Source organism: Bombus huntii, chromosome 14 (assembly GCF_024542735.1).
Source record: "Bombus huntii isolate Logan2020A chromosome 14, iyBomHunt1.1, whole genome shotgun sequence".
Classification (NCBI taxonomy): domain Eukaryota; kingdom Metazoa; phylum Arthropoda; class Insecta; order Hymenoptera; family Apidae; genus Bombus; species Bombus huntii.
In genome coordinates, this window is record NC_066251.1 from 58,310 (window position 1) to 83,199 (window position 24,890).

General features: G+C 29.7%; 7 protein-coding genes and 1 long non-coding RNA gene across 10 annotated transcripts; 3 read left to right on the plus strand and 5 right to left on the minus strand.

Annotated features, from left to right (window-relative positions):
* Window positions 1-10: 10 nt before the first annotated feature.
* LOC126873259 (ubiquitin-40S ribosomal protein S27a) lies at window positions 11-1,506 on the minus strand. Its single transcript, XM_050633958.1, has 3 exons — window positions 1,383-1,506; window positions 770-987; window positions 11-207 (listed from the first exon to the last, which is right to left on the minus strand). The coding sequence occupies exons 1-3, from the start codon at window positions 1,483-1,485 to the stop codon at window positions 58-60; spliced, it is 471 nt and encodes a 156-aa protein (XP_050489915.1). The 5' UTR covers window positions 1,486-1,506; the 3' UTR covers window positions 11-57.
* Window positions 1,507-1,646: 140 nt separating this feature from the next.
* Window positions 1,647-3,541, minus strand: LOC126873257 (ribosome biogenesis protein NSA2 homolog). 2 transcript variants are annotated; one of them, XM_050633954.1, is made up of 4 exons: window positions 3,408-3,525; window positions 2,869-3,060; window positions 2,648-2,773; window positions 1,647-2,532 (listed from the first exon to the last, which is right to left on the minus strand). In XM_050633954.1, the coding sequence occupies exon 4, from the start codon at window positions 2,493-2,495 to the stop codon at window positions 1,716-1,718; it is 780 nt and encodes a 259-aa protein (XP_050489911.1). In that variant the 5' UTR covers window positions 2,496-2,532; window positions 2,648-2,773; window positions 2,869-3,060; window positions 3,408-3,525; the 3' UTR covers window positions 1,647-1,715. The 2 variants fall into 2 exon arrangements, with proteins under 2 accessions (XP_050489911.1, XP_050489912.1); XM_050633955.1 differs by lacking the exons at window positions 2,648-2,773; window positions 2,869-3,060 and having other exon boundaries at window positions 3,408-3,541.
* Window positions 3,542-4,497: 956 nt separating this feature from the next.
* LOC126873260 (protein C19orf12 homolog) lies at window positions 4,498-6,107 on the minus strand. Its single transcript, XM_050633959.1, has 3 exons — window positions 5,941-6,107; window positions 5,379-5,543; window positions 4,498-5,286 (listed from the first exon to the last, which is right to left on the minus strand). The coding sequence occupies exons 1-3, from the start codon at window positions 5,987-5,989 to the stop codon at window positions 5,030-5,032; spliced, it is 471 nt and encodes a 156-aa protein (XP_050489916.1). The 5' UTR covers window positions 5,990-6,107; the 3' UTR covers window positions 4,498-5,029.
* A 797-nt stretch (window positions 6,108-6,904) lies between these two features.
* Window positions 6,905-11,492, minus strand: LOC126873250 (gamma-tubulin complex component 3 homolog). Its single transcript, XM_050633940.1, has 11 exons — window positions 11,345-11,492; window positions 10,728-10,894; window positions 10,440-10,572; window positions 9,932-10,346; window positions 9,348-9,850; window positions 8,674-8,866; window positions 8,389-8,593; window positions 7,955-8,176; window positions 7,742-7,873; window positions 7,412-7,672; window positions 6,905-7,176 (listed from the first exon to the last, which is right to left on the minus strand). The coding sequence occupies exons 1-11, from the start codon at window positions 11,415-11,417 to the stop codon at window positions 7,000-7,002; spliced, it is 2,481 nt and encodes an 826-aa protein (XP_050489897.1). The 5' UTR covers window positions 11,418-11,492; the 3' UTR covers window positions 6,905-6,999.
* On the minus strand, window positions 11,345-18,739 carry LOC126873249 (integrator complex subunit 2). 2 transcript variants are annotated; one of them, XR_007692350.1, is made up of 6 exons: window positions 18,018-18,739; window positions 15,828-17,914; window positions 15,528-15,732; window positions 15,134-15,440; window positions 12,261-13,537; window positions 11,345-11,511 (listed from the first exon to the last, which is right to left on the minus strand). XR_007692350.1 is itself a non-coding variant. In XM_050633939.1 (5 exons), exons 1-5 carry the CDS (start codon window positions 18,299-18,301, stop codon window positions 13,085-13,087), a joined length of 3,336 nt encoding a protein of 1,111 aa, XP_050489896.1. In that variant the 5' UTR covers window positions 18,302-18,739; the 3' UTR covers window positions 11,345-13,084. The 2 variants fall into 2 exon arrangements, 1 of the variants encoding a protein (XP_050489896.1); XM_050633939.1 differs by having other exon boundaries at window positions 11,345-13,537.
* LOC126873263 (uncharacterized) lies at window positions 13,404-15,206 on the plus strand. The gene is made up of 2 exons (XR_007692352.1): window positions 13,404-13,549; window positions 13,661-15,206. It is a non-coding gene; the product is annotated as an uncharacterized LOC126873263 (long non-coding RNA).
* Window positions 18,740-18,919: 180 nt separating the features above from the next.
* On the plus strand, window positions 18,920-20,022 carry LOC126873261 (oligosaccharyltransferase complex subunit OSTC). Its single transcript, XM_050633960.1, has 4 exons — window positions 18,920-19,164; window positions 19,262-19,335; window positions 19,423-19,640; window positions 19,845-20,022. The coding sequence occupies exons 1-4, from the start codon at window positions 19,026-19,028 to the stop codon at window positions 19,861-19,863; spliced, it is 450 nt and encodes a 149-aa protein (XP_050489917.1). The 5' UTR covers window positions 18,920-19,025; the 3' UTR covers window positions 19,864-20,022.
* Window positions 20,023-20,262: 240 nt separating this feature from the next.
* LOC126873255 (beta-1,3-galactosyltransferase 5) lies at window positions 20,263-24,460 on the plus strand. The gene is made up of 2 exons (XM_050633952.1): window positions 20,263-22,437; window positions 22,648-24,460. Exons 1-2 carry the CDS (start codon window positions 21,617-21,619, stop codon window positions 22,877-22,879), a joined length of 1,053 nt encoding a protein of 350 aa, XP_050489909.1. The 5' UTR covers window positions 20,263-21,616; the 3' UTR covers window positions 22,880-24,460.
* Window positions 24,461-24,890: the final 430 nt, after the last annotated feature.

Here is a 24,890-nt window from a genome sequence, read left to right on the forward strand (position 1 = left end):
GACATTGAAATTACTTTACGAAATTTCTTCAATTAAATGAAGTCATATATTTTGAATTTACTTATCTTCTGGCTTGTTAAATACAAGAGTATAACCGCATTTTCCACAATAATGACGGTCTTCCATTGCAGCCATAAAAACACCTGCTCCACATTGTTCCATGGGACATTCTCTTCTCAGGCGATGAATTTTTCCATTTTCATCCACCTATTTAACAATATATTTAAAGAATTTGAGCAATAAAATTTTGCAACTGATGATAAATAATAAACATAATTTCTTCGTTTAAAATTTGTTTAAATCTTATTTAATGAACTGTATTTTGCCATCACTCTATTGTTTTGAAATCTACACAACCCGATTCAAAATACATATAAAGTTATAACGCGCGCAAGTTTTTCATGAGCAATCATACATTCAACGAGAGCAAATACAACGAGTCATCCAATCATTTATGATGCAATTAAATTGCAATATATACAGGGTGTTCATGTAATTAGTTCTCGGCTATCATGATGAATTCAATGTGACCTCCTATACGATAGGGTTTAGTGCCTTAAAAGTGCAGGGACAAGGGGAATACTTTAGAAGGTTTGTAATTCTAGAAAATTGTTATATTCAATTAGCAGGTCGTTGGATTAACTTTAACTTAATGATTTTCACTATATATATATATATATATATATATATATATATATATATTATTCCAGGTTAGTTATACATTATTTAGCTATGTATTAAATTAAAGCTAAAAGAGTTATTAAAATACCTTATAAAATTTGAGTACAGCAAGCTTGACCTTCTTCTTCTTATGCTTGATTTTCTTTGGGGTTGAATAATTCTTCTTCTTGCGCTTTTTAGCTCCACCTCTTAAACGTAGCACTAAGTGTAATGTAGATTCCTTCTGAATATTATAATCTGATAAAGTTCTACCATCCTCTAATTGTTTTCCAGCAAAGATTAATCTTTGTTGATCTGGTGGAATTCCTAAAATTTAAACACAGATTTGTTTAAAAAATTATTTAAGAAATATTTAATGCTTTGAGGACTGTACGCTCTGAGAAGTATATAGCCTGAATTCCCGCGTTTATTTGGAGTGATTGAAAAGATTCAAAGCGACCAATATTATATTTAATATATTAATATATTGTAATATATAATATAATGTAATAACTGTTTTGTAATGTGTATAATGTAATGTGTTGTAATGTAAAAACACATTTATAACATTTTGTTTATAGCATCCATTGCTTTTTCTTGTTTTACTGTTTTATTTAACAGTAGTTAACATTTTTGTAGCATACCGCGTGAAATATGTAAGACGCGAATTCGCGTCTCCAGCCCTCAAAGTGTTAAAATATGTGTTTAATATAGATTGTCACCTTCTTTATCTTGAATTTTTGCTTTAACATTTTCGATAGTATCTGATGCCTCGACCTCAAGAGTGATAGTCTTGCCTGTTAGAGTCTTCACAAATATCTGCATGGTAAACGTTTATAACTGCAAAACATACAAAAATTTTACATGTTTTCTTTTTGTAGTTTCAAGTTCTACCTTCAAGATAAAGACCTATTTATATCATCTATGGAATTTCATTAAAAGTTATTCGAAAAAATATTTAAAAAATATAATAACAAACAACAATGTACATTTAAACAATTTTTATTACAGACATATTATCAGCATACATAATGCAATAATTCAACAAAAGGAATTTATACAAGTAATACAGCATTGATACAGCCATCGTTTTCAGGATTATTTGTAACTTGAGCATATTTTCCCCACACTACTTTTCCAGATTGAGTTACAAGACCTAATTCTGAAATATTCACTTCAATAATTGTTCCTTTAGTAATAACACCTAAGCTTGTATACATTGGTGAACTTGGATTCTTTTTAACTCCAATAATAGGTAAACAAAATGTGGCTTTTAGCTCAGGATGAGTCACGTGTGCCTTTTTGAAACGAAGTGCCATTGGTCTAATAAATCTTTCAAATTTTGGTGGTTTTCTAGTAAAGTTCTCACCAACAAATGTCACTTTTGTTACCATTCTTTTCCAAGATTTGCGTTTAGACTTTCCACTTCTCATTACTTTGAAGACTTCAGATTCTGACTGTGTTTTAACTTTAGGTATCGGTACATCCCATTTCCCAACTTTTTCTTTACGTTTCTGTTTTATCATATTTGACAATACTTTTGCATCTTTTTTAATGTCACGATCCAATAAATATACAGGTAGTGCTCCTTCTGGTACATTGGAAGATTTTTCTTTCACTTTCTTTACCATATGAGATTTAATCTTCTTTTTCATTTGGATCTTTTCATTTCTTCGTTCTTTATTGAAAATCTTTGCTTTTATACCACGTAAAGTACGAGCACGTTCCGCACGTTTATGAGGCTCACGGGCCTCTCTTTTTCTTTTCCTTTCTTCATAATCTAAACGTCGTCCATATAGTTTACGATGCCTCTCGATATACTCGTTCTGTGGCATGTTGGATCTTTCTCTTTCCTTTATAAATTTCTTTTATCTACAAAATAACTCTTTTTCTGTACAAAAGTTTTTAGGAAAGTTTATGGCTGTACAAGCCAAAAAAGGTTTAAAAACAAAAAAAAAATATTATACATATCATCCCAAAAACTTACCTTACAAATGTCGCATAATTTATATTTTGACAATAATCCACTTTTAAAATACTTTTTTACAATGATTAGAAAAAAATGTATTACTTATCATTAGTATAATTAATGTTTTCCCAATAATATGATAACCTTCTTTATTCAATTACAGATTTAATAACTCATTTTCTCTCTCTGTTTATTGCAAATTATGTATGATATATTGGAAATATTTATTATATAACTACCTCCTATATTTTTTTGTTTCAAAGTAATTTGTATACACCGTATCCCGATTGTTATTCAATAACACTATATTTTCATTATCCTCGATATCCAATAGTTTGGTATAAAGAAACGTGGATATCAAAAAGATAATAAGCAAACGGAGACAGGACTATAGGCATCCGCACTTCACGCTTTTGTTAGATATAATGTCACTACATATTTAAAACATTCATGATACTTTTTAAAACGTCCTTCATTCTTAAATAATTTATTTTACAGAATTATATATGATGTTAAATTAAATTATATATGATGTCTGTAACAGCTACAAAATCGTGTTCACGCGATTTCCTTGAAAAACACACAACCACGTTTATTACAACGTGCCATGTGTGCAACTTCTTTCATGTTATAAATATTGAAATATTACCATTAAGAGTATTATAACAACTTTAAACTTTTTAAGAAATTTTAACAGAACATCAAATATAATCAGTTAAACAGATGCTGAAATAATTGCAATTTATTAATAATTTTAAACATCTCTAATTTAACGTACCTTCGTCTACTCCATACACGTATAAAAAGAAATTGAAAGACGAGACAATCTAATGTTGAAAAAGAAACAGCGTCATCTGGTGTTATGTTACTTAAGTATCTCACATAAAAAATAATTAATATACTAATATTTATTAATTAATACAGTATTTATATTATTATAATAGTTATAGTAATTCAATTCCACAATTATAATGATATATATTGCAAAAAAAAAAGAATAGTTTATACGCAAATGGATACTTGGAACCCAATTTAATGGCAACTTTTTGTCACGAAACCTAACTATGATTTGACATCAACATGTAACATTAACAATTTTTTTATGTATTAATACATTTAAAATGTAAAAAAACGTAAAAGCTTATAAATGATAAACAAAAATGATCTATTCCCAATAAATATTGTTATTGCAGAGCCATAAAACAGAGCATCTATTATACATATACTTAATGGACATGCGTGAAACGCGAAAAACGAGCGTGAAATTTGAAACTGGATACCATTTGTATTTTTGAGTGCGTAAAATTTTAAGATTTAACCCATCACGGCTCTACTTTAGAGAATTAGTCCCTAACACCGCGCGCGGTCGGTCATAGGTGCAGTAAATGACATCCGAATTCTTCATGGAGTTCATAGAAAATTTACTGTTCAAAACGATTGGTAGACAATGTTACTTCTCAAACGTCGCATCTTACATTCTTTATAACAGAGGAAGAAAGAAAAAATTATTTATTTAAAAAAAATAAGAAATAAGAAATTAAATCATATTATTTCTCGTGGAATTCTTTAAAATGGTCAATACAATAAACTGATATGGACGAGATGCTGACAAACGGGTCAAACGTGAACTCTCACATCTGAAGAATACTTAGCAACTGAAATAAAAAGCAGTCGCAGCGCGCGTAATAATCCGCCCTTGGTGATAGAAGACAGTCGCAGCGCGCGGATTAATCCGCGCTTGGATGCAAATAGGTTATGAAAACGCAGATAAATTTACACATTTTAAACTACTTAAAGACATACATATATTTTTCTTTTTACACTGTACTTTATTACTGTTGAGGTTGGCTGACAGAAGAACGAGTGGATGAATTTGTAATAGAAGAATATATTGAAATAAATAAAGGTATAAATATAACTATAATGCATAAGTTTATGTTGATCCAGATTTTTACTCTCTTAATGTTACAATACAATAGAATCGATAGGGAGCACGTTCGTATGTATATATATATATATATATATATATATATATATATATATATATATATATATATATATATATATATATATGTAGCAAAAGGACATTACCAAAAAGGTTAACCTTGTAGCTCTAGCTAAAGGCTACAAGGAACATAAATAGGAATCTATTTATTAGTTCCTTCGTTCTTAGACCTTGTAACCCGAAATATAATTTATATTCAAAGGCACAATAATATGGATCTCTCCTTATTTAGAATATTTTTGTTTCACTAAATTATATACATAAATAAAGATGTAAAGTTTTTCTTGAAGTAATTACTTCAATAATTACAAATATTCATTCTTGTCAAAAATAATTATAGATTTTATATTGGTCAATAAATTCTAAACAGGGCGATCTCTCTTTCTAATACACAATCAGTTTGCTACTGAATAATGCATGTATTTAGTTAAAAATGTTGTTATTATAGGTATTATCCCTACTGCCAATTCTTCCTTATTAAAACACAAGAGATCTTCAAGAGTCCAAATGTTTCTTGAAGTAAGGTACTTAATTATTAATATTGCTAGTTTTTCTCTTTGTTCTGGAGTAGCTTCGTACAAAATGATATATGGGACAGATTTAAATTCATTATGTCCAGCAACTGCTGATATAATACTACTAGCTATACCACCTAAAAATAGAAATTTACTTTCATATTGAATAATTTTTATATACAACCCAAACAATAAATAATTAAAAAGTAGATTATAATTAAATAATTACCCAGTGCAAGTCCGAGAGGTCCAGCAATTACACCACCAAGAAATGTCGATCCACCGACTATCATTGCGTATTTTCCACAGGAATTTACGGTAACCTTCATATCTTGTACAGCTGGGTACTGTAAAACTTCTTTTAATAATTCGTGTGTTGAAAAACCCATTGTAACTAAATTGAACAGAAATAAAAAATTAAATAAATTCTAAGGACTGTTTAAAACGCTTTATGATCAAACTCTGTGTTGAAACATTCAACCCTGCAACTTATATACACTTTGCAACTTGCAAAGCGGTGAATCCCATTTATAATTGTAGAGATACAAGGATAGAGTGTGTTAGTCATATGTTACCGTGTAAGTGGGTAGATGCATGAAAATAAGAAGATAAGAAGGAAAGAATATATGAGTCATATGTTACTATAGAGTATGATGATGTCTCTATGGGTCCCTATAAGTGAATACGATATGAGAATATAGATAGAACGCTGCGTAGAGGCTCCTTCTATCCTCGTCTGATCAGACATGCACACCGATGCCGTTCGTTGATCGTTGAGTATTATTACTCACGTATAATTTGTCCAACGAGACGACGCAGTAAACGTAAAGGGAATTTCATTGACTACCCAACTAGTGATACTCAAGTTTCAATCATTGGACAGACTGTACATACTTTACTGTACGAATATGCGCATGCATTATTAGCGTTTATCCAGCGTTCTATTTCTATTCTTATATTACCCTTTCATCTCGCTCACGCATACTCACTCTATCTTCGTACCTCTATATTCTCATAATTGTCATCGTAATGAATAATACTGTCCAGCTGGACAAATTGTAAACTACAAATTAAATAATAACAAAAAGAAAGAAAAATATGAATAATACCTACCTAGTGATATAATATCTGCTATTGTCCAACCTTTGGCTCTGCTTTTCCTAACACAAAACTTAATAAATAAAAAACTTCCTAACTTTAGCAACTTCTGGCAAGATTCAGTTTTACAATGTGTAATTTTATGAGGACTTAATTAGCAAATGTTGTGAGATTGAGATACATCTGTATATCTTTTATGGACATAAGAATACATATGTATACATATTGATATTTTTCTATACATTATTTATCTCGTCCAGTTACATGCGACCGACGACCAAACTAGCGCATACACTGCCACAGACGCAATACTATAGGCAGAATTCACTATAATGATACCGTTTATATGATTTATAATCCTATCCTTAATCTTGAAATATCAAATCTTTATTTGTGAAATCTCCTAATTATATGCAACTGATTGTGTACAATCTTACGTTTAAGATAAAAAAGATTTGAAAAATCATGATTGTCTTTCCTGAATTATCAGAATGATTAAGACACATTTGCCGATAGTAATTGTTTCGTTTTGATAATCTTCTGCTACTTATATAACTATATAAAATATTCGAATAGAGAAGGAAATAAAGTATTTTCTAGCTGATCCTTGTATATTTAAAACATTAAAGATACATAGACAAAATAATATGTGGGAAGATTAACATAAATAAATTTTTATTTAGACAATTTTTATTAAAAAAATAACATATTTAAATTATGTTTATAATTAGCGATGATAAATTTTTTACTTATTATTTACAATTAAGATAGCTTTGGTCACTTTGCCTACGGTGCAAATATGTTAATGGCACAACAAGACGACTATCTTTACTTTTATAATATTCATTGAAGTCTAAACGTACACTTAACAACTGTAAAGACACATCTTCGGCTGATGCAAGCATTATAAGAAACTTTTTCACTCTATCCTGTTAAAGAAAATTTTTTAATAAAATTATGTTTAAGTAATAGAAATTGAACGTTTCTTATTACAATAAATAAGAAAGAAGTGAAAGTGTACGTAATTTCGTGATTTATTTTATATACTATTATGTATATATATATAAGCTTATATCTAGCTTAAGAACCGCTATACTTTGGCTTAATTTGACGATAAAGAAATAAAAGAAATATTTGTAATTAATAATATAAATGACATATTACCTGATATGTTCTCGAAAGCAATCTAAGCTGAATTGAAAGTGTGTTTAAATATTTCGAAAATGCGGCTTGACGTTTGGTAATTTCTGCATCATTAGTTTCTGACAAATCTGACCGATTTGACATTGCTAGAGTTACATTTAACGTATTGTTATCCTTTAATCGTGCTTCGTACTCGTGTGTTGCACGTGTAAGAAACGTTTCTTCAAGATTTTGTAAGTCTAAAATTGGGCCATATACGGAACGTAAGTGATCCATAAGTTCCTGTCGAAAGAGCATAGAAGAGGATTACAATAAGATAATAATTTCTTAGAAAGTTATATATGTGCTCACCTGTGATCTTTCATCTAACAGTGTACCACGTCTTACAGCATCTATGAAATGGTTATGTGCTGTGATAATATCATCCAATGATGCTGCCTGTGCTAATTGTTTTGCGAATGCATCCCAAGAACACTCGATTACCTTAAAATTTATTAATACTCTTAACATTTTAAATTAATTAAAACAGTTAATTAGAACCAAAATTAAAATATTCTATCTTACCTCAAATAAGAAAAAATATTGCATTTGATGAACCAAATGAACCATACTACTTGTAATTAAATGAATGTGAGTTTGAATTGGCAATACTTCAGGCATTTTACGGAACATCTTTGCTGAAGTTATTTGACGTTTCCAAATTGCAGATAATATAGATTCCATTCTTTTTGCTCTCCATAAAGCAAAAAATACAGTCTGATATATTTGCCTACAAGGTTCTAAAATCTAAACAGATAAAATATTATTATTCGTTTTGTTGTTATAAAAAAAAAAAAAATGATATTTCAACGCCAAGATTTTTAAAAATAAGCAAAGAATATTTTTATAAGTTCTCAAGCAAATTTAAGATACTCTTTATTTATACATTTTACTGTTAGTATTGCTTACTAAATGTAACGTTTGTTTTTAAAAGATACAAATTATTTCGCCATACCTACCGTTCCAATAGGACCTCCTACATTATAATCCAAAATAAAGACATCCCATCCCCTTTCATTTTCCGAAGGTGCTAATAATCTTACATCAAGTCGCCTATGTATATCTAAATCATCTATCTTTGTAACAGTCGCTCTTATTCCAGTTTCCAAAATAGAAGAGATGTTGTGTGGATATACAGAACTGGCTGGTTTATCTAATTCTGGTCTACAATATAAATACATTAATAAAAAATAATTCAAAGATTAGAAATAATAGGAAGAATGATAAAAGATAATATTATTTACTCTAATAAATGCATAAGATATTGAATGAAGTTTCCTTGTCCTAATAACAGATAACCTTTGATTGCATGTAAATGTTCCATGAGGTGATACTGCTTTGTTAACACTTCAACTACTCTAGTTGAAGTTTCTTTATAAGCTGTGTCCATCATCGTCTGTAATCGACCATCGGGGTCCATATCGAAAAGAACGTCAACTAAACAACATGTAAATTTTGCAGAAAAATGTACATACATTTCATAGAGAAAACTACAAAACATGCAAGGAAATTTCAAAAAATTGTCTTTCATTTGTAAGTTAAACGATTTCCAAATTATTAAAACTACAGGAGATATTGTATATTATTAACAAGTAAATAAAATTTGTTTTGTCATGTAATGCTGTTATGCTTCTTTTCTGTAAAAGATCTGCAATCCTAAATAATATTTACTTGAATCAGTTTTCAGAGTTATTATAAACAGAATATATATCCTTATTAAACAAACAATTCTAATTTATGCTCTGCTTTGGCAATTTTATAAAACTGTATAATTGTATTATAATATTCGCTAAAATCATATACGTTTCATAGTTTTGTTGCAGAAGATACATACGGATACGTATATGGGAAAGTATGAGCAAATGTATCGAAATTTATGTATTTATTTAGCAAGGTTTTAATTATTACATATAATTACCTTTGTATTCCTCGCTGAAATTTTTGAACATCTTTGTATGTTTTCCTTGCCATGGAGTAAAATCTTTACACACTTCACGCAAAAAGTTAATACTTTTCCCTGTTCCTAAAATTTTTCTAGCTTGCATTTTTGTAATAAAAGATGGTAGCATATTATTGCGAACTTGATATTTCTCATGCCACATTCTCTCTCCGGTAATATCAGCACAAGCTTCAATGAAAAATTCTCTATACGGATCATCTAATTCACCGTCTGCTATCCATCTTATCAACATATTATACAGAGGATCACAAACACTTTGTAAAATCCTTTTAACTAATTTTTTCACACTGGCATCACCATGGTTACTAAATTCATATACTGCAGAAGCTAATGCGCCACCTTTTTGTCCTTGGCAAGCTCTTACTATACCTGCTAGCCATTTTAAAGTTTCTAAAGGATCATATGCCCAAAGATGCAAATGGGACAGTGTAACTCTGTATATTCCTGATTCAGATTGAACTCTATTACACATTTAAACGCATTATTATTTATAATAAACTGATAGAATATTATATGTCATCAGATTACATTTTTATCAATACCTGCTCACTTCTTCTTGAATAAGGGCTATAAACCTGTAGTATTCCGATAACTCAGAATGTAACGATGCAATAAAACTATCAGCCACTTGGCCACTCGAAGCAACTGACATTCTTTCTAAACCTTTTTGAATTATGTTATGTAAATATCCAAGTTCACTTAATCTCAATGTAGCTTGTCTCCGTGGCCTATCAATGCTAATCATTGGATCTATTTGGAAACCATAATTGGAGTCTAACTTTAATATCTTTCCTTCAATACCTAGGAAAGAATATATAAGATCTTGAACCAATATATCTTCTGAAATATACTCTTCTCCATATATTTTATTAGAACTGGTTAAAAAATCTCTTGTATTTTTGTCTGTGTTATTTATAGATACAATTTGTGGTGGTGCAGAAATTTCAGATGATTGTCCTAAATAACAAGGTATATTAAATATTAAATATAAAAATTTTAAGCCAGTTAGAAAATGAAAGAAGATCTAGATTGTAAAAATATATTGCTTACCACTAGTGGATGCAGAAGACGAGCATAAACCTAATTTCAAATCAGGAGCTGAGAAAACTCTATCCCTTAACTGTTCTGCTGATTGACACATGTTTAACAAAAATATCAGGATTTGTGCTCTGTTCTTCAATGACTAAACATATATAAATATATATAAATGGTAACCTGTCATTTTTAACAATATAAACAATTTTCTTTAAACTGTCATGATACGATTATCAAATATTTTATAACTGTATAAAGAAGTAGATAAATAATTAATTTTAAAAAATTATATTTATGTCATACCCCAGATCTTAACTCATTATATAATTTATCAAACTGTGCTGCATCACATACTGATAACTTTTCTCTTATTTGGCTTCCTACAGTAATTTCATCTTCTTGTAATGTTTCTACTCCTTGGGTTGATGACAATAATCCAAGGCAGAAGCGCATCCACTTCCTAGTTATTTCTAAAATCATTGATTCAAAACGTATATGTCTCTTCGAAAGATTCTTACAGTTTCATTAATGAAATATTTGCACTTAATACATAAAGTTTATTATTGTTTAATTACAGGATTTGCCATTTCATTCTTAATAAACAAATAAAATTTTAATGTTCAGCCGTTTGTCTACATTTATACCGCAACTTTTAATTTTGTTGTATGATTATAAGATTTATTCTTGTTTTGTAATAATAGAGCGATAATACCTATATTTTTGTCTTACTTTAGTTTGAGTTAATGGGAAAACAAAATGAAAGTAAAAAGTAGAGTAGAAACACCTTGTATACATAGAAAAAGAGCCAAATAAACTGAAAAAGTATACAAGTAAAAGTAAGAAATATTTGGTTTATAATTGATATTATTTAGTAAAATATTTTTCGAATGTAGAAAGAAGCTAGAAATTATGTTTCATACCTGGTTTTTGTTCCCCAAAAAGTGAAATAATCATCTTTTGAACGAGATTACCAACAGTTTCAGCCTCCATCATGCTTGTATATCGTATTTATTCCAATAACATTTAATACTGTTTCATTCAGGCAAACTTTGTACATAAACTTAAAGTTATGACATTCGAACCGTCACTAAATAATAAAAACTTCTTAGTATTGCTTTGTGTAGCCGACAAACGTAAGTACGAGGACTAGTTTTTATCATGGAACTACGATTATATAGAGTGAATACGACTTAGCTTTCCTAATGTATTTTAAAATAACAATTTATATAAAATACAATAAAATAAAAATCGTACTAAAAGAAGATACATATTACAATAATTTTTTAAGTTTAACCTATCTTCTTTACGCGATGTACTGTAAAATCTAGTTAAAATTAAAATTAGAATGTAAATTATTTATTAGATTTATTTTAACATAAACAATTTAATATTGATCGTACGTATTCTTATAGAAAATAATAATGTGCTCTAGTAGGAGTAGTAATAGAATGATTAAGTTCCTATTTCATGTAACCTAAATATGAACAATAATTTAATAAACATATGAAAGAACATATCAAATTAGTAATATATTGCTACTAGTTTAATTAAAAATAATACGAATTAATTCATTAATGACATTAATTTGAGTTAATAATAAAAATTACAAATCATTTTCGCGTTTATAAATGTTTTTAATAATATTGAATCGTAACCAAATTATTAAAATCTTCAAAGATGGGGTTTAAAGATGTATACTAATGGTGCAAGCAGATAAGTATCAACATGGACATAGAAATAATGATTCACGGATGCCTCACGATGGTCAGATAAAGTGACACCTAACCGAAATCTATATCAACTATAAACAAAAGATAAAAGTTAGACTTGTGTTACGTGTTATTTTATTCGGCCGCCAGCAAACGTTACTAACGTATATCCTGATACAGCATGATATGAAAAAATATATATATATATATATATCAGTGTGCTACGGATGCGCGTTTATAGGCATATAATTCACTGTAGCGGTACCAACACTGTAGTTCACGAATATCTCGAAAACTAAGAAATATATACCGTCGATCATATGTATAAGAAAGTGTTGTTCAAAATGTTGATTTCTATAATACATTTCAAAATCATTGAAATCAAAGGTGCGAAAGCTTTTCTGCAATTTCATCAAAAAAGTTAAGAAAAACAAGGTGATTCCCCGAAACGAAGTTTAGCCGATTAACGTGTTTATTTTGTTTCTGTAATTAATTTTCCGTGAGCTTTCACTTCAGTCATTTACTTGCCAAATTTTCGGTTCAGGTCATTTCAAAATCATGGTATGTGCCATGATCGGATGCGTTTTGATCTCACCTTTTTAATGGTGTAAACAAACAAGCAAACAAACAGACAAAAAAAAAAGAAAAAAAAGGAAAGAAAATATGAGATAAGCCGCCTAGAAAAACGTTACTATTAATAAAATCTCACAAGATATGACCTTGAGATGATTTCCACCCTCAGAGCCTAATGTACTCGAATACAATACAACACTCATGAAACATTTTTTTGTGTTGCGACAAATAAGAAAATAATTAAGGGTGGCATAGTTAGATGGGACACCCTATATATTACAAGATACATATTTAGAACAGTTTGGATAATTACTATTCTACTGCAATACAATCAAACATTGATTTCAGTAGCAGTATAAAGGAATTAAGAATAATATTTCAATATACTTGTGATTGTAATATTGCTTTTTGTAATAACAAACAAAAGGTTTCATTAACTTCTTGACATAAAATATCTGCAGATTTATCTCCTAATGCTGCTTGTGCAGAATTAACTCTGCCAAGTTGTAACAGCAAACTTGTTGTATCTTCAGCTAGTGGTGGAAAAGCTAAGCATATACGCGTTAATGCTGATAGCACAGGCATAAATAAGATTACTCGATCTTTAGCAGATAATACTCCTAGAAGTGTTATCAAAGTGTTGATGGCTAAACGAGAAACACTTAAAGCTTTTGGTAAAGCATACTGAATTGCAAGATGTGAAGCTAAATCTACAGCAAATATTTGCTTTTCTGGTTCTGGCTGTGACAGTAATTCAGGAATCCAATCAAGACAAATATGCATGGATGGAATACCAGTAACTGTAATGGGTAACAGCTCTCTTGGATAACCCTATAAGTAAAGGTAATACTAAATTACTACAAATTAAATATTTATATAGTTTATGATATATATTATACAGAGTAGATAACTTTCACCGTATCAATTATTATTTGATATTTCTATTATTCTTAGAAATATGGAAGAATATGTAGAGCGGACAAAGGAGAGATAACAGAACTGATTCAAAGTCTGGATTTATTTCAGAGAAAAGAACCTGACTCTAAATGCGAGAAGAGCAAAGGTAAACGAAATTCAAGGGGGCAGAGGATAGAAAAATGAAGGAGGAAAAATGGAAATGGGAGCAGGAAGTTCGTGTTAGAGAAAGGGTTAGGAAGACGGCGGCGGTAATGAGGCAAGTATGTGGAGAGGGGGGAGGGAGAGATTTGCTGGAAAACAGGATATTCGGAAAGAGCTAGTCGAATATAAGTATATAATTATACGATAAATTGGTCCTGACGATAGCAGGAAATGAAGCGAAGGTATGGGGGTAGAAGGAGAGAACAGAGGTAAAGAGCTTACATGAAAGGTGTATGGCCAGTGTGGAATGAAACACGCCAGGACATTTAATAAGAGAAAAGTTAAAAGGAGACAAGATGTGATTGAGAGCATGAATGAGGGCATGGAGGTTTGAAGAAAGGCTGAAGAGAGAGCAGGGTGGAGATTTGACAAGAATATGTCTGGAGGAGGTCAGAAGTAGAGAAGAAGCGGGTAGTGGAAAGGATAGATATATGGGGGAAAGGGAGATTGCATGAAAGAAAATGGGAAGTGCTATGTGGGTGAATGAAGAAAGGGAGGATGGGGAGAGGGAAAGGCTAGAGAGAGAGAGAGAGAGAGAGAGAGAGAGAGAGAGAGAGAGAGAGAGAGAGAAAGACTTGAAGAATGAAGGGAGGGGCGGGGAAAGAGAGAAAGAGCGAGAGGGGGGGACGGGTTGGAAAGAACAGTAAAGTTCAAAGTAGGGAGCGAGATTAGAGATGGGAAATAGTGGCTAAGGAAAGAGAAAAAGGAACGCAGGTTATATGGAGGAATGATGCAGACAAGGGAGCGTGTGTGGGAGGTTTGTGAAGGGTACGAGACAGATTCAGGGGTTTGACAGGAAAATGTGGTGAAAATATTGGAAAAGGAGGGTGAGGAGGAAGAGTAGATGTAGAACTTGAAAGAGAAGAGGATGGAGAGGATGGGGGGCGGGGGGGTTGAGAAAAGAGAGGCGGATAGATGTAGCTTGAAGTGATTAGTCAGAAGAAAATAAAGAATAAGAATAATTAAAAAATAAAGAATAAAAGAATAGGAATAATTGATTAATAATATATTAATTGCAAGTAGGGTAAGATTAAGATGAATTTTAAACTTAGGTTAAGTTAATGAATTTAGTGCTAAGGTAGAGATAAGGTTTATATAATAAAGTTTATAAGTAGGTAATATTATACCTGTAATGTATACATGGTCGTATATATATGTTGTGTGTGTGTGTGTGTGTGTGTGTGCGCGCGCGCGCGCGCGCGCGCGCGCGCGCGTGTGTATTATGATAATGATATGTCAGTAATTAATATTCAATGTTTAACATTTTAATAAGTAAAAATAAAAATAAGCAAATTTGGTTGTACATACTTGAAAATGAACCAATTTAGCCAATGATGGGTCTGCTATGAAGACTTGATGCAAATATGAACAGATTATACTTTGTATTTCTCTCAATGACCACATTTGTCCGGGTGTTTCTCTATCTTCTGATGTCTCCAAACATGCTTCTAATAATATTTGAACAGCCGCGCTTTCTTGTCCTGCCACTAATGCTGTTCTTAAATCTTCTCTTTCAGCTTCACTTGATAACTGACCAATCTTTTCTATCAATGGTTTGTCTTGTATATGTCTAGATAACTGAGATCGAGAAGCTGCTAATGCAGCTTGTAGAATTCTAAAAATATTTGTACCAATGAAGTACCAATCGATAATAAGTAATTGAACGTTAAATATTTAAAGGCTTACTCAATCTCCTTTTTACCTTAAAATAACAGACAAAATTGGAGCACATCTAAAAACTCTTGTATCACATCTCAATACTTGTAAAGGATCTAACACAATATTTTCTTGTGTTAAAAAGACATTCTTTACAAGAGAATTTTCTATTAATAAAGCATTTATTGACAAAACCCATAAGCATCTTGGTAGTACTGTATTTAACCTAAGCCATACTTGTTTATATAATTCTAAAAGATTATGATAAATGAACAAAATTATTCTTTCAATATACTAATAGAAGTATCGGTGTTAATATTTTATTTAATTGAAATAAATTATGTACCTTGAATGTACCTAGGAACTCTTGGACTTACAGTTGCTTTGAAATAATGAATTATAACTTCGGCATGCGGCCAAATGTCAGTTGGTTTCATTGACATTAATTGTCTTAAAAGTCTTCCTGTTCTTGAAGGACATGTTTGGATATGCGAAAATGTTTCAATTATCATGATATCAGTAATTTTTACATTCTCATAATTTGTTACTGTAGAATCAATGTTGAGCATTTCATTGTCAAGCCAATCATCTACTAACGAAAGATGAGGGAAATGTGTTGCTAATAATCTGAGAAGAGGAGAAAATAATCCAGCATAATTCATTTGATCTCTTTGAACCAACTGAAGTAGGTATTTTATTGGTAACTCTGATAAAAATTCAGTTGAATATGATTTAACTTTCCTATCTTGTGATATAAAAGTATGCATATTAGATAATCTAACGTCTTCATACAGTAATAAGTAATATAACAATAGTAATTGTGATGTAAGAGAAGGTTTTGAAATATCGATATCCATATTATCTGTTTCAGTCTTGGGGACACTGTTGATATTCTTAAAATCAAAATTTGCCCCGAAAACGCTATTTTGAAATACTCTTCTAATTTCATCTTCAGTAATTGGTTTGTTTGTGTGTTCTGATGTTTTATTATTTGTCACTAAAATTGAATTGACATATACTTCGACTAAAGCAGGAAGAACCGGATGCAATGGTGGTACACTGTTACAAATTTGTTTATAAATCCAATTTTTTATTGGCACTCGATGTTTAGCAAATGCTCTTGACTTCAACAATTGATGAATACAGTGTACAGGCAAAAATCCTGGGATATTTGCATTTAAATTAGCTGTTACTGGTACTTTTACAGCATGAGAAGTGACAACTTGTTCAGTGAATATCTCTTGCATAAAAATTTGCTTCATTCTAGTTAAATTATTTGGTCTAATTGGTATTTTCATCCCCAAAGTTGCACATACGAGTTCACAAATGGCTGATAGTTGATTGCTATGAAAATGTATTGCCATCAAAAGCAACATTTCTCCAAAACTTGCTGTTACACCACTAGCACTTTCAAAATAAGCTTCTTCGCGTACAAGCCATTGAACCCATTCTATGCTTCGCTTTTCAAGATTATGATGGCCTATTAATGAAGAGCATGCAATAAGCATACAAAGGCCTAAAGAGACAAATCTCACACCAGCTGGTGATGGAGGAGGATGAGATGTCAACAACTGCACTATCATTGCTACTTCATCATCTTGAAATTTAATACCTCCAATGCCTCTTAATGCACAATAAAGGCGCAACAATGCACTAGCTTGAACAACCTGACTTTCTGGTAGTTGACCTGCATTTTGAGATGTTATTGCTTGCAATCGTTTTAGCAGTTCTTCTCTTAAACATTGTAATGCTGTATGAGATTCCCATTTACGTTTTTGACCATTTCTAATAAACATTGCGATCCATGTTCTTACTTGTTGATCACTGCCAAGCAATAATCCTGACACAAAGGCAACTATATCACTTTCCGCCAGTGTATTATTGATATTTTCATGTTCCAAGCTTAATGTAATTGCTAAAGCAGGCATTCTACATAGTTCTACACACTTGGCTCTTATTGCTAACGCTTGGCTTGGATTCATTTGACATAACATTGTCAAAGCCATTGTTCTAATCCTACCTAATGCTGATTCTTCTTGCCTTTCTCCATTACCTATCAAATGTGCACAAACTTCGGAAAAACTATCAGGGATATTAGCAACTATCCAACAAATTATTTCTGGACCATATTTAACATGTAGTAATGTTTCTGTAATATCCAATATTGATAAAACTGTCGGTAATTCTGATAGTGCTACACAAATCACATAACTAATCTCTTCCATATAAACTGCATTATCAAATAGATCAGATTGTTTAATTTGAAATTCTTGATTTTTCTGTTGCTCCTGTACTTGAGAGGCTATATATAACAGTTCACTTAGGACTAATCTAATTCTCCTAGTAGATTCACTGCGCTCAAATTCTAGAGCAAGACCACTTTGCAGTGACTGAGCAAGTACACTATCCCTTTGCAAGCTTCCCATTTTTTGTCTATAAAAAGAAGTTTATCATTTTCATAAGTATACTTTATATATTTCATAATATTCTTAACAATATTAAATGATAAAACATACATGTCAACAATATAACTAACCTTAATTGTTGTTCCTTTCGAACATCCGTTTCCAACGCATGAAAGTCAATAGAAAGCAGCGCAATTATTGAATTCACTGATTCAATACCAGATAAAATTGACAGGACCTGCTTTCTTTGTTCTACACATTCTTTTGTTACATCTAATGGAGATATAAGACTCATTCGAACTAAACACGGTAGAATTGGTCGTATTTCTTTGTGAGGACACACAGCTAAAATTCCTATATCTACATTTTGTATTGCAGTAAAAATTCGTGGTAATACACGTGTATTTTCTTGCATGGCTAACTTATATTATATTGCAACTGCTTAAAGTTAATAAAACACGAGCACTTTACACCATGAAATTTGTAAACTAGTGTAACTATACTTTTACTTATATCACAATGTGTATGTTTATATTAAAATTAAATTTATATATTTTGAAGATAAAATACTTTAGGATTGATACTTCGATCCAATGAAAATTACTTTATTCGAGTCCAACTAGGTTAGGAAGCATGAGTCTGTCATCCATATTTCTATTCTAATTATACTGTCACGTGTAAATGCACGGTCGTCCGTCTTTAAATGTAAATATGTGCATATACGGAATTAGATGAAAAAGTTACTTATAACTTGTTGACGAGCCTATATAAATTCACTTATACATAAAACGAGATTAAAATCACGCTCCATATGAGAAAATATGACAAGGAAACAATAGAAATGTTAAAATGGGTAAGACATTTTGTTACATAAATAGCCATATTCTTGATAATTATATTGGAAATAGAATAATTTGTATAAATTTATTAGAACATTTGGTTTCTAAGAACATTTCTAATTTATGAAAGCTGTGTGAATTACAAATTTGCGTAAACCAGCAACTTTTCGTATTCCTTTATCCCGTACTGCCATCTATTAAATGTAATACATAGCCTGTATAGCAAACGTGGAAGTTTGTTTTGCAAAGGGATCGATGGGAATGTTGTGCCGTATATGATATCCCAATTTTGTTATAAATATGGAATATATATACCGTTTACCATTTTTAGCATTAGAAGTACCGAACTTAAAATTAAAAAAGCCATCATGGTTTGTGAAACCTAGTGCTATGGTAGTTTTCGCGCTTATACTTTTGTCATATTTTCTAGTAACTGGAGGTTAGAATTGTATAGAATACAAGTTTTCTTTTTATAAATCTTTTCAGTGAAATAAAAGTAGATATTATTTATATTTCAATGATACATCTTTTTAAAGGTATAATATATGACGTAATTGTGGAACCACCTAGTGTAGGATCAACAACAGATGAACACGGTCATACAAGACCTGTAAGTAAATGGAGTAATTTTATATTAAAAATTTTATATTAACAAATAATTGTTGCTTTGTTGTGATTATGTATTTATCTTTTGTAGGTGGCATTCATGCCATACCGTGTAAATGGGCAATATATTATGGAAGGACTGGCATCTAGTTTCCTCTTTACTTCAGGTGGAATTGGCTTTATACTATTAGACCAAACGCATAGCCCATCAACGCCTAAACTCAATAGAGTTCTTTTAATATGTGTTGGATTTATTAGTGTTATTGTATCGTTTATTACCTGTTGGATTTTCATGAGGATGAAGCTACCGTAAGACTTTTATATAATATATATTGTAATTTATAACAAAATAAGGAATTCTTTATCGAAGGCAATATTTACTATTATTATTACTTTATTTATACTTCATTACATAAAATATAATAAAAATTTGATAAGTATAAAATAATTTGGATATTAAAGGATTTGGATATAAAAATTAATACATAATTCTAATAATGCATATTATTTCAGGGGATATCTACAATCATAAATCCAGTGAGATTAAGAATGATGTGAATTAGAGATCAATATTTTTTACACATTAAAACTATCACATTTTGTACTAGATATATTTAAAATGTACTTTACAAATAATATTAAAAAAAATATTTAAAAATTGTGTCAAATATATATCAAAAGATGAAAAATTCTTATCTGTTTTTGTCTCCTTATTGCTTTCTTAATAATAATAGCAACTAGCGTAATTTCTTTCTTTTTTTTTTTTTTTTTTTTTTTTTTTTTTTTTTTTTTTTTTTTTTTTTTTTTTTTTTTTTTTTTTTTTTTTTTTTTTTTTTAAGAAATACGTTTCCTACAGGTTTTCCCTCATAATAATTGAACTTTATTATGATAAACTTTGCTCACTCGCGCGCGCGTTTGTGTGTGTGTGTGTGTGTGTGTGTGTGTGTGTGTGTGTGTGTGTGTGTGTGTGTGTGTGTGTGTGTGACGTCTTATTAGGATTTTAAGTCATACGAAATATTAACTCTAGAAAAGATTAGTGAGATACTTATCTATGACTTATTGTGACGATTTTAGAAATTGTATTCAGCCTATGCATCCAAATCGATAATTAACAAATATTAAGTAGTTCTTCAATAAAAAAATGTTTCTTAATTTTCTGGTTTTCAGAATATCTTACTATTCTTATTTAATGGATTTTTAATATGTCACAACAGAGGTATACTTTACAACACGTTTCAACATGTTTAATGTTCAACATGAAGGTAATGACATGTGCTAATGACAACAATCAGATTGTTATATATACACATACGTATTTGGTTGTGTATGTAGCACGACCATTAATATCTTTCAATATATGACACAATTGTTGCATATAAGAGTAATTAGAATGTTATGCTTTTTTTTACTATTAAAAAACATGTTTTCTATTATATTTTATATGAAATTTTTTTATATACAAAATGACATGATCTTAAACGTACAAAACCAATGTGCTAGTACCATAATTAAAAATAAAAGTTAATGAAAGTTACACTTATATACATAATGTAAACAGTAATGTAGTAGTGTAATATAATGTAAATATGATAATAAAGTTATACATATATAATTTTATATGTCATTCTTAATTGTTGCAATAAAAGACATTACGATTAGTATATTTCTTATTCCAGTTTAGCAATTACTACAAGAGAAGTAAAGTGTAAAAACAAAATTACATATTTTTAGCAATTGTTCAGGATTGTACCACCCTCTTCTATACATGTACCGTCGCTCGGACTTAGTTTCGAAGATACATATTCACGAAAAACTGTCGGTACCACTACAAGGAATTCTGCCTGTAATCATTATGAGCCCATTACCAATTCGGTACATACACTGCCATGAACGCACAACTATAGGCATAATTGTAGTGATGCCGGTGTAGTTTCTTTGCACATATCTCGGAAACTAAGGTCGAGCGGCTGTTATATGTATAAAATGTAGTTGCTCAGGATCATGCTCCTGGTAATATATTCAAAAATCATTGAAATTGATGAGGTTGGTATGATTCCGAACAATTACCGTATTTTTCTATGAAGAAGGAAATAATACGAAGTATTATCCAAACCATATGACTATACAAATTAAGAACAAATACTAATTGTATAAATATCACACGTATAATTGTTGAACGATATTAATGACTGCATAAAAGTGATAACACGCGCGCGCGCGTGTGTGTGTATATGCTTTATCTAGATTAAATGAGACAGATAGTACAGTAAATAATTTTCAGAAATATGAAAAAAAAGCTCATTTTTATAGTACTTTGTGTTAGTACGATACTTATCTCATTATTAATTATATTAAAAACAGGTACTGTAAATAATATAAAATCAGAATTAAAGTATTCACAGAATGCAAGTTACACAAATAAAAATTCCGCAATTATAAAATTTATCATTGAACCAAAGTGTGATCCTAACTTCATTGTTTGGATTATTACGTCCTCTGCAGATGATCCTTTATACAGAACAGCATTGAGACGTGCATATCCAAGTGTAATGTTAAAAACTTTGAATGTCACGAGGATATTTTTATTAGGAATGCCTAAAGAAAAAAATATATTGAAATACATTTTAAAAGAATCACAGAAGTATAATGATTTGTTGCAAGGAGATTTCTTAGAAAATTATAAAAATCTTACGTTAAAACACTTGATGGGTTTAAGATGGGCATCAAGTAATTGTAGATCTACTTTCCTAATAAAAACTGACAATGATATTGTACTAAATATTTTCGAAATGCTAGAACTTTTACAAAAAAAGGCAATAAAGGAAAACGCTATATCTGGATATGTTTTAAGGAAAATGAAACCAATACGAACATCAAATAATAAATGGTTTGTTACTGATGAAGATTTTTCAGATGATGTTTATCCTGATTTTCTCTCAGGATGGTTTTATATAACAAACTTAAAAGTTGCACAATTATTAGTTCGTGCAAGTGAAAAGTTTAAGAACTTTTTCTGGATTGATGATGTATTTATCACTGGAATTTTAAGGGAAGAATGTGGTATTAAAATTGAAGAGCTAAATAGTTTATATGCAAGCGATTATAGGTAATTTTCTATAAAAACTAATACATAAAAAAGAAGAAGTTCCATTTGATTATTAAATTAAACTAAAATTTCTTTATCCGGTATTTTGTTAACTTACCAATTATTCCCTTTCGGGGAAATATGAGAAATCGTTTATATTAAATTATAAATTGTAGTAACTATCTTATTTCTCTTTTATTTTTCATTGAAAAGGTAAATTAATTTTCACAGGTATTTGGAATGCTGTATACGAGGTAAAAGACGGAAGCTAAAATGTGAGTTTATTGCAGGGCCTGATGGAGGCAAAAAAGAGTTACATATTAAATTTAAAGAATTTTCTGAATATTGCCAATCGAGCTGCTCTGAAAGAATGAAAGAACAATTAGTATCGAAAACTTGTGTAGCTGCTTATGAAGAAAAAGTAAATATTATAAATCCCAAGGTTCAGATTCATTATATATAAAGTTTCGGAACAAGTTCGCTGCCAAAGAAGTTTGCAAAATTACTACTTTTGTTATTATAAACATATTTATAATATTTCTTGTTTCTCAAATGAAAATAAATGTTTTCTAAGAACATCTTGGATTGTCATGTTACGGTGAAACCATATATCATTGTTTTTAACAATGTTACATTCATTTTTTAATTGTTTAAAATTTTTGTTTCTCCACTTGCTAGATTATTACAAATCAAGGGACGCAATAATCTTCATAGTTTTAGGAAAAGCTTGCTACATTATGATAGTTGAATTATTATCTCTTTCATTTAGCACTTAATTTTAATAATACTCATGCATCGCTTTCAATCAATTTCAAGCTTGATTTCTGTTTAGGAAGAATTGTGTTGTATAGATGCTCCCAGATATTTTCAATAATCATCTTATTTTAAAATTTGCTTTTCCATTTCTTACTCATTTTTTGTAGGCTTATTAGTTATTTGCTCAAGCTAATAAAGTATTATAGACAAAAAGTCTCAATGGTTAAAGCATTATTTTAAGAATTTATATATCTTTAATTGTAACTTTACATGAATGTAACTTACATACACACACCAAAAAAGCTTAGTTTACATTATATAATGCTAAACTATAACCACTCCAAAAGATATTATTGATTTGATTAGTTTATAATATTTGGCTGAGGTCAATTATGTTCTTTTCTTACCCTGAAAATTAAATTTGGTAAGTATCTAAGAAATTAAATACTATGAAGGCTAGTAATGACATAGATTTATATTTAGATCAGTTTTATCAACATCTTGTTTCAAATCTTTTATGCTATCGTAAAACAAATTCACTGTTGAATTTATCTTAATTTCTTCCAGCTACCGAAGTACTTTTATTTATAATATTATTGTTTTCTAAATTACATATTTATAAATACATATTAATTATATCTAAATATTTATCCGACATACACGGTACAAAATTTAATGTACATAATAAATAATAATAAATACAACAACAGTTAAACGCATTCAACAGGTATTAAAGTTACTTTGTAAACGAAAACAGTTAAAATATTTTTGAAAATCAAATTATTTATATGACAAAATCAAATTTGTTTGTTTAAAAGTTAAATAGATCATATAAGAAATATTTGTTATTATTCCATAAAAGAACAAAAATATTTTAAAGTAAGATTACGTAAAGTTAACGTTAAAGTTATAAGTTAAAGATTTATTTTCATAATTATACCTTTCCTATTACAAAGTAACTTCGACTACGAAATTTTATAATACATTAAAAATTGACATACTTTATAAAATAACACTAGACTGAATCAGTTCGAATATTTAGTTAAGCTGTTTATCATAATAAACATAATATATATAATTTTATGTATAATATGTAAGTTATGATGATCCTGATAATAATAATAATGATAATGATATTAGGTATCCCATAAAGTGTTTTGTTGCAACTTAAAATGATAGTATGTTTTATTACCATTTTATTAATTTTAGTTATTTACGCAGTCATTATACGATTAAATGGTTACTTTGCTACTTTGAACAAAAAAAAAAAAAAAAAAAAAAAAAATAATACCATAGCATTAATGAAAACAGATAATAGTTAATAGAAGATTTAAAGAATATACAGAATACATTAAAATTTCCTATTAAATTTTTATAGTATTCTTCTAATGTGATTTTCTTTATCTCATATAGCATCAAGAAACTTTCCACTTTTTATATTAGTACATATTTCTAATGTAGTTGGATATTAAAATAAGGTTTTGTACAAAAGATGATATATAAATGCATTTTCGATTTTACAAAACATTATAAAATATTACCACTGTAAGTAAAAGAAGTAAAATGGCGTGAGTTTTATATTTCTCAGCATTTAATCTTTTTTCACTGTACATCCATAAGACTTTTCTAATAAAAATAATTTTGTCATAAATATGACGATTCACTCTCATCACTGAACTCCACGACTTCCTGGTTTCTTTACGAGATGAAAATCGTTT

What these genes read in the sequence shown, in the direction of transcription:
- LOC126873260 (XM_050633959.1), bottom strand. Translation starts at nt 5,989, where the DNA reads ATGAAATTCCCTTTACGTTTACTGCGTCGTCTCGTTGGACAAATTATA. An exon ending in TCTCGTTGGACAAATTATAC is followed by an intron (nt 5,544 to 5,940) that starts GTGAGTAATAAT and finishes TGTTCAATTTAG; the next exon opens with TTACAATGGGTTTTTCAACA. An exon ending in ACCTCTCGGACTTGCACTGG is followed by an intron (nt 5,287 to 5,378) that starts GTAATTATTTAA and finishes TTCTATTTTTAG; the next exon opens with GTGGTATAGCTAGTAGTATT.
- LOC126873250 (XM_050633940.1), bottom strand. Translation starts at nt 11,417, where the DNA reads ATGATGGAGGCTGAAACTGTTGGTAATCTCGTTCAAAAGATGATTATT. An exon ending in TAGGAGGTCCTATTGGAACG is followed by an intron (nt 8,177 to 8,388) that starts GTAGGTATGGCG and finishes TTATCTGTTTAG; the next exon opens with ATTTTAGAACCTTGTAGGCA. An exon ending in TGTTAGATGAAAGATCACAG is followed by an intron (nt 7,673 to 7,741) that starts GTGAGCACATAT and finishes CTCTTTCGACAG; the next exon opens with GAACTTATGGATCACTTACG.
- LOC126873255 (XM_050633952.1), top strand. Translation starts at nt 21,617, where the DNA reads ATGAAAAAAAAGCTCATTTTTATAGTACTTTGTGTTAGTACGATACTT. An exon ending in TTATATGCAAGCGATTATAG is followed by an intron (nt 22,438 to 22,647) that starts GTAATTTTCTAT and finishes TAATTTTCACAG; the next exon opens with GTATTTGGAATGCTGTATAC.
- LOC126873257 (XM_050633955.1), bottom strand. Translation starts at nt 2,495, where the DNA reads ATGCCACAGAACGAGTATATCGAGAGGCATCGTAAACTATATGGACGA.
- LOC126873249 (XM_050633939.1), bottom strand. Translation starts at nt 18,301, where the DNA reads ATGCAAGAAAATACACGTGTATTACCACGAATTTTTACTGCAATACAA. An exon ending in AGTTCCTAGGTACATTCAAG is followed by an intron (nt 15,733 to 15,827) that starts GTACATAATTTA and finishes ATAATCTTTTAG; the next exon opens with AATTATATAAACAAGTATGG. An exon ending in CTAAATTGGTTCATTTTCAA is followed by an intron (nt 13,538 to 15,133) that starts GTATGTACAACC and finishes CTTTACTTATAG; the next exon opens with GGTTATCCAAGAGAGCTGTT.
- LOC126873259 (XM_050633958.1), bottom strand. Translation starts at nt 1,485, where the DNA reads ATGCAGATATTTGTGAAGACTCTAACAGGCAAGACTATCACTCTTGAG. An exon ending in AAAAATTCAAGATAAAGAAG is followed by an intron (nt 988 to 1,382) that starts GTGACAATCTAT and finishes TTTAAATTTTAG; the next exon opens with GAATTCCACCAGATCAACAA. An exon ending in CTGTACTCAAATTTTATAAG is followed by an intron (nt 208 to 769) that starts GTATTTTAATAA and finishes ATTGTTAAATAG; the next exon opens with GTGGATGAAAATGGAAAAAT.
- LOC126873261 (XM_050633960.1), top strand. Translation starts at nt 19,026, where the DNA reads ATGGAATATATATACCGTTTACCATTTTTAGCATTAGAAGTACCGAAC. An exon ending in ATATTTTCTAGTAACTGGAG is followed by an intron (nt 19,165 to 19,261) that starts GTTAGAATTGTA and finishes ATCTTTTTAAAG; the next exon opens with GTATAATATATGACGTAATT. An exon ending in AACACGGTCATACAAGACCT is followed by an intron (nt 19,336 to 19,422) that starts GTAAGTAAATGG and finishes TATCTTTTGTAG; the next exon opens with GTGGCATTCATGCCATACCG.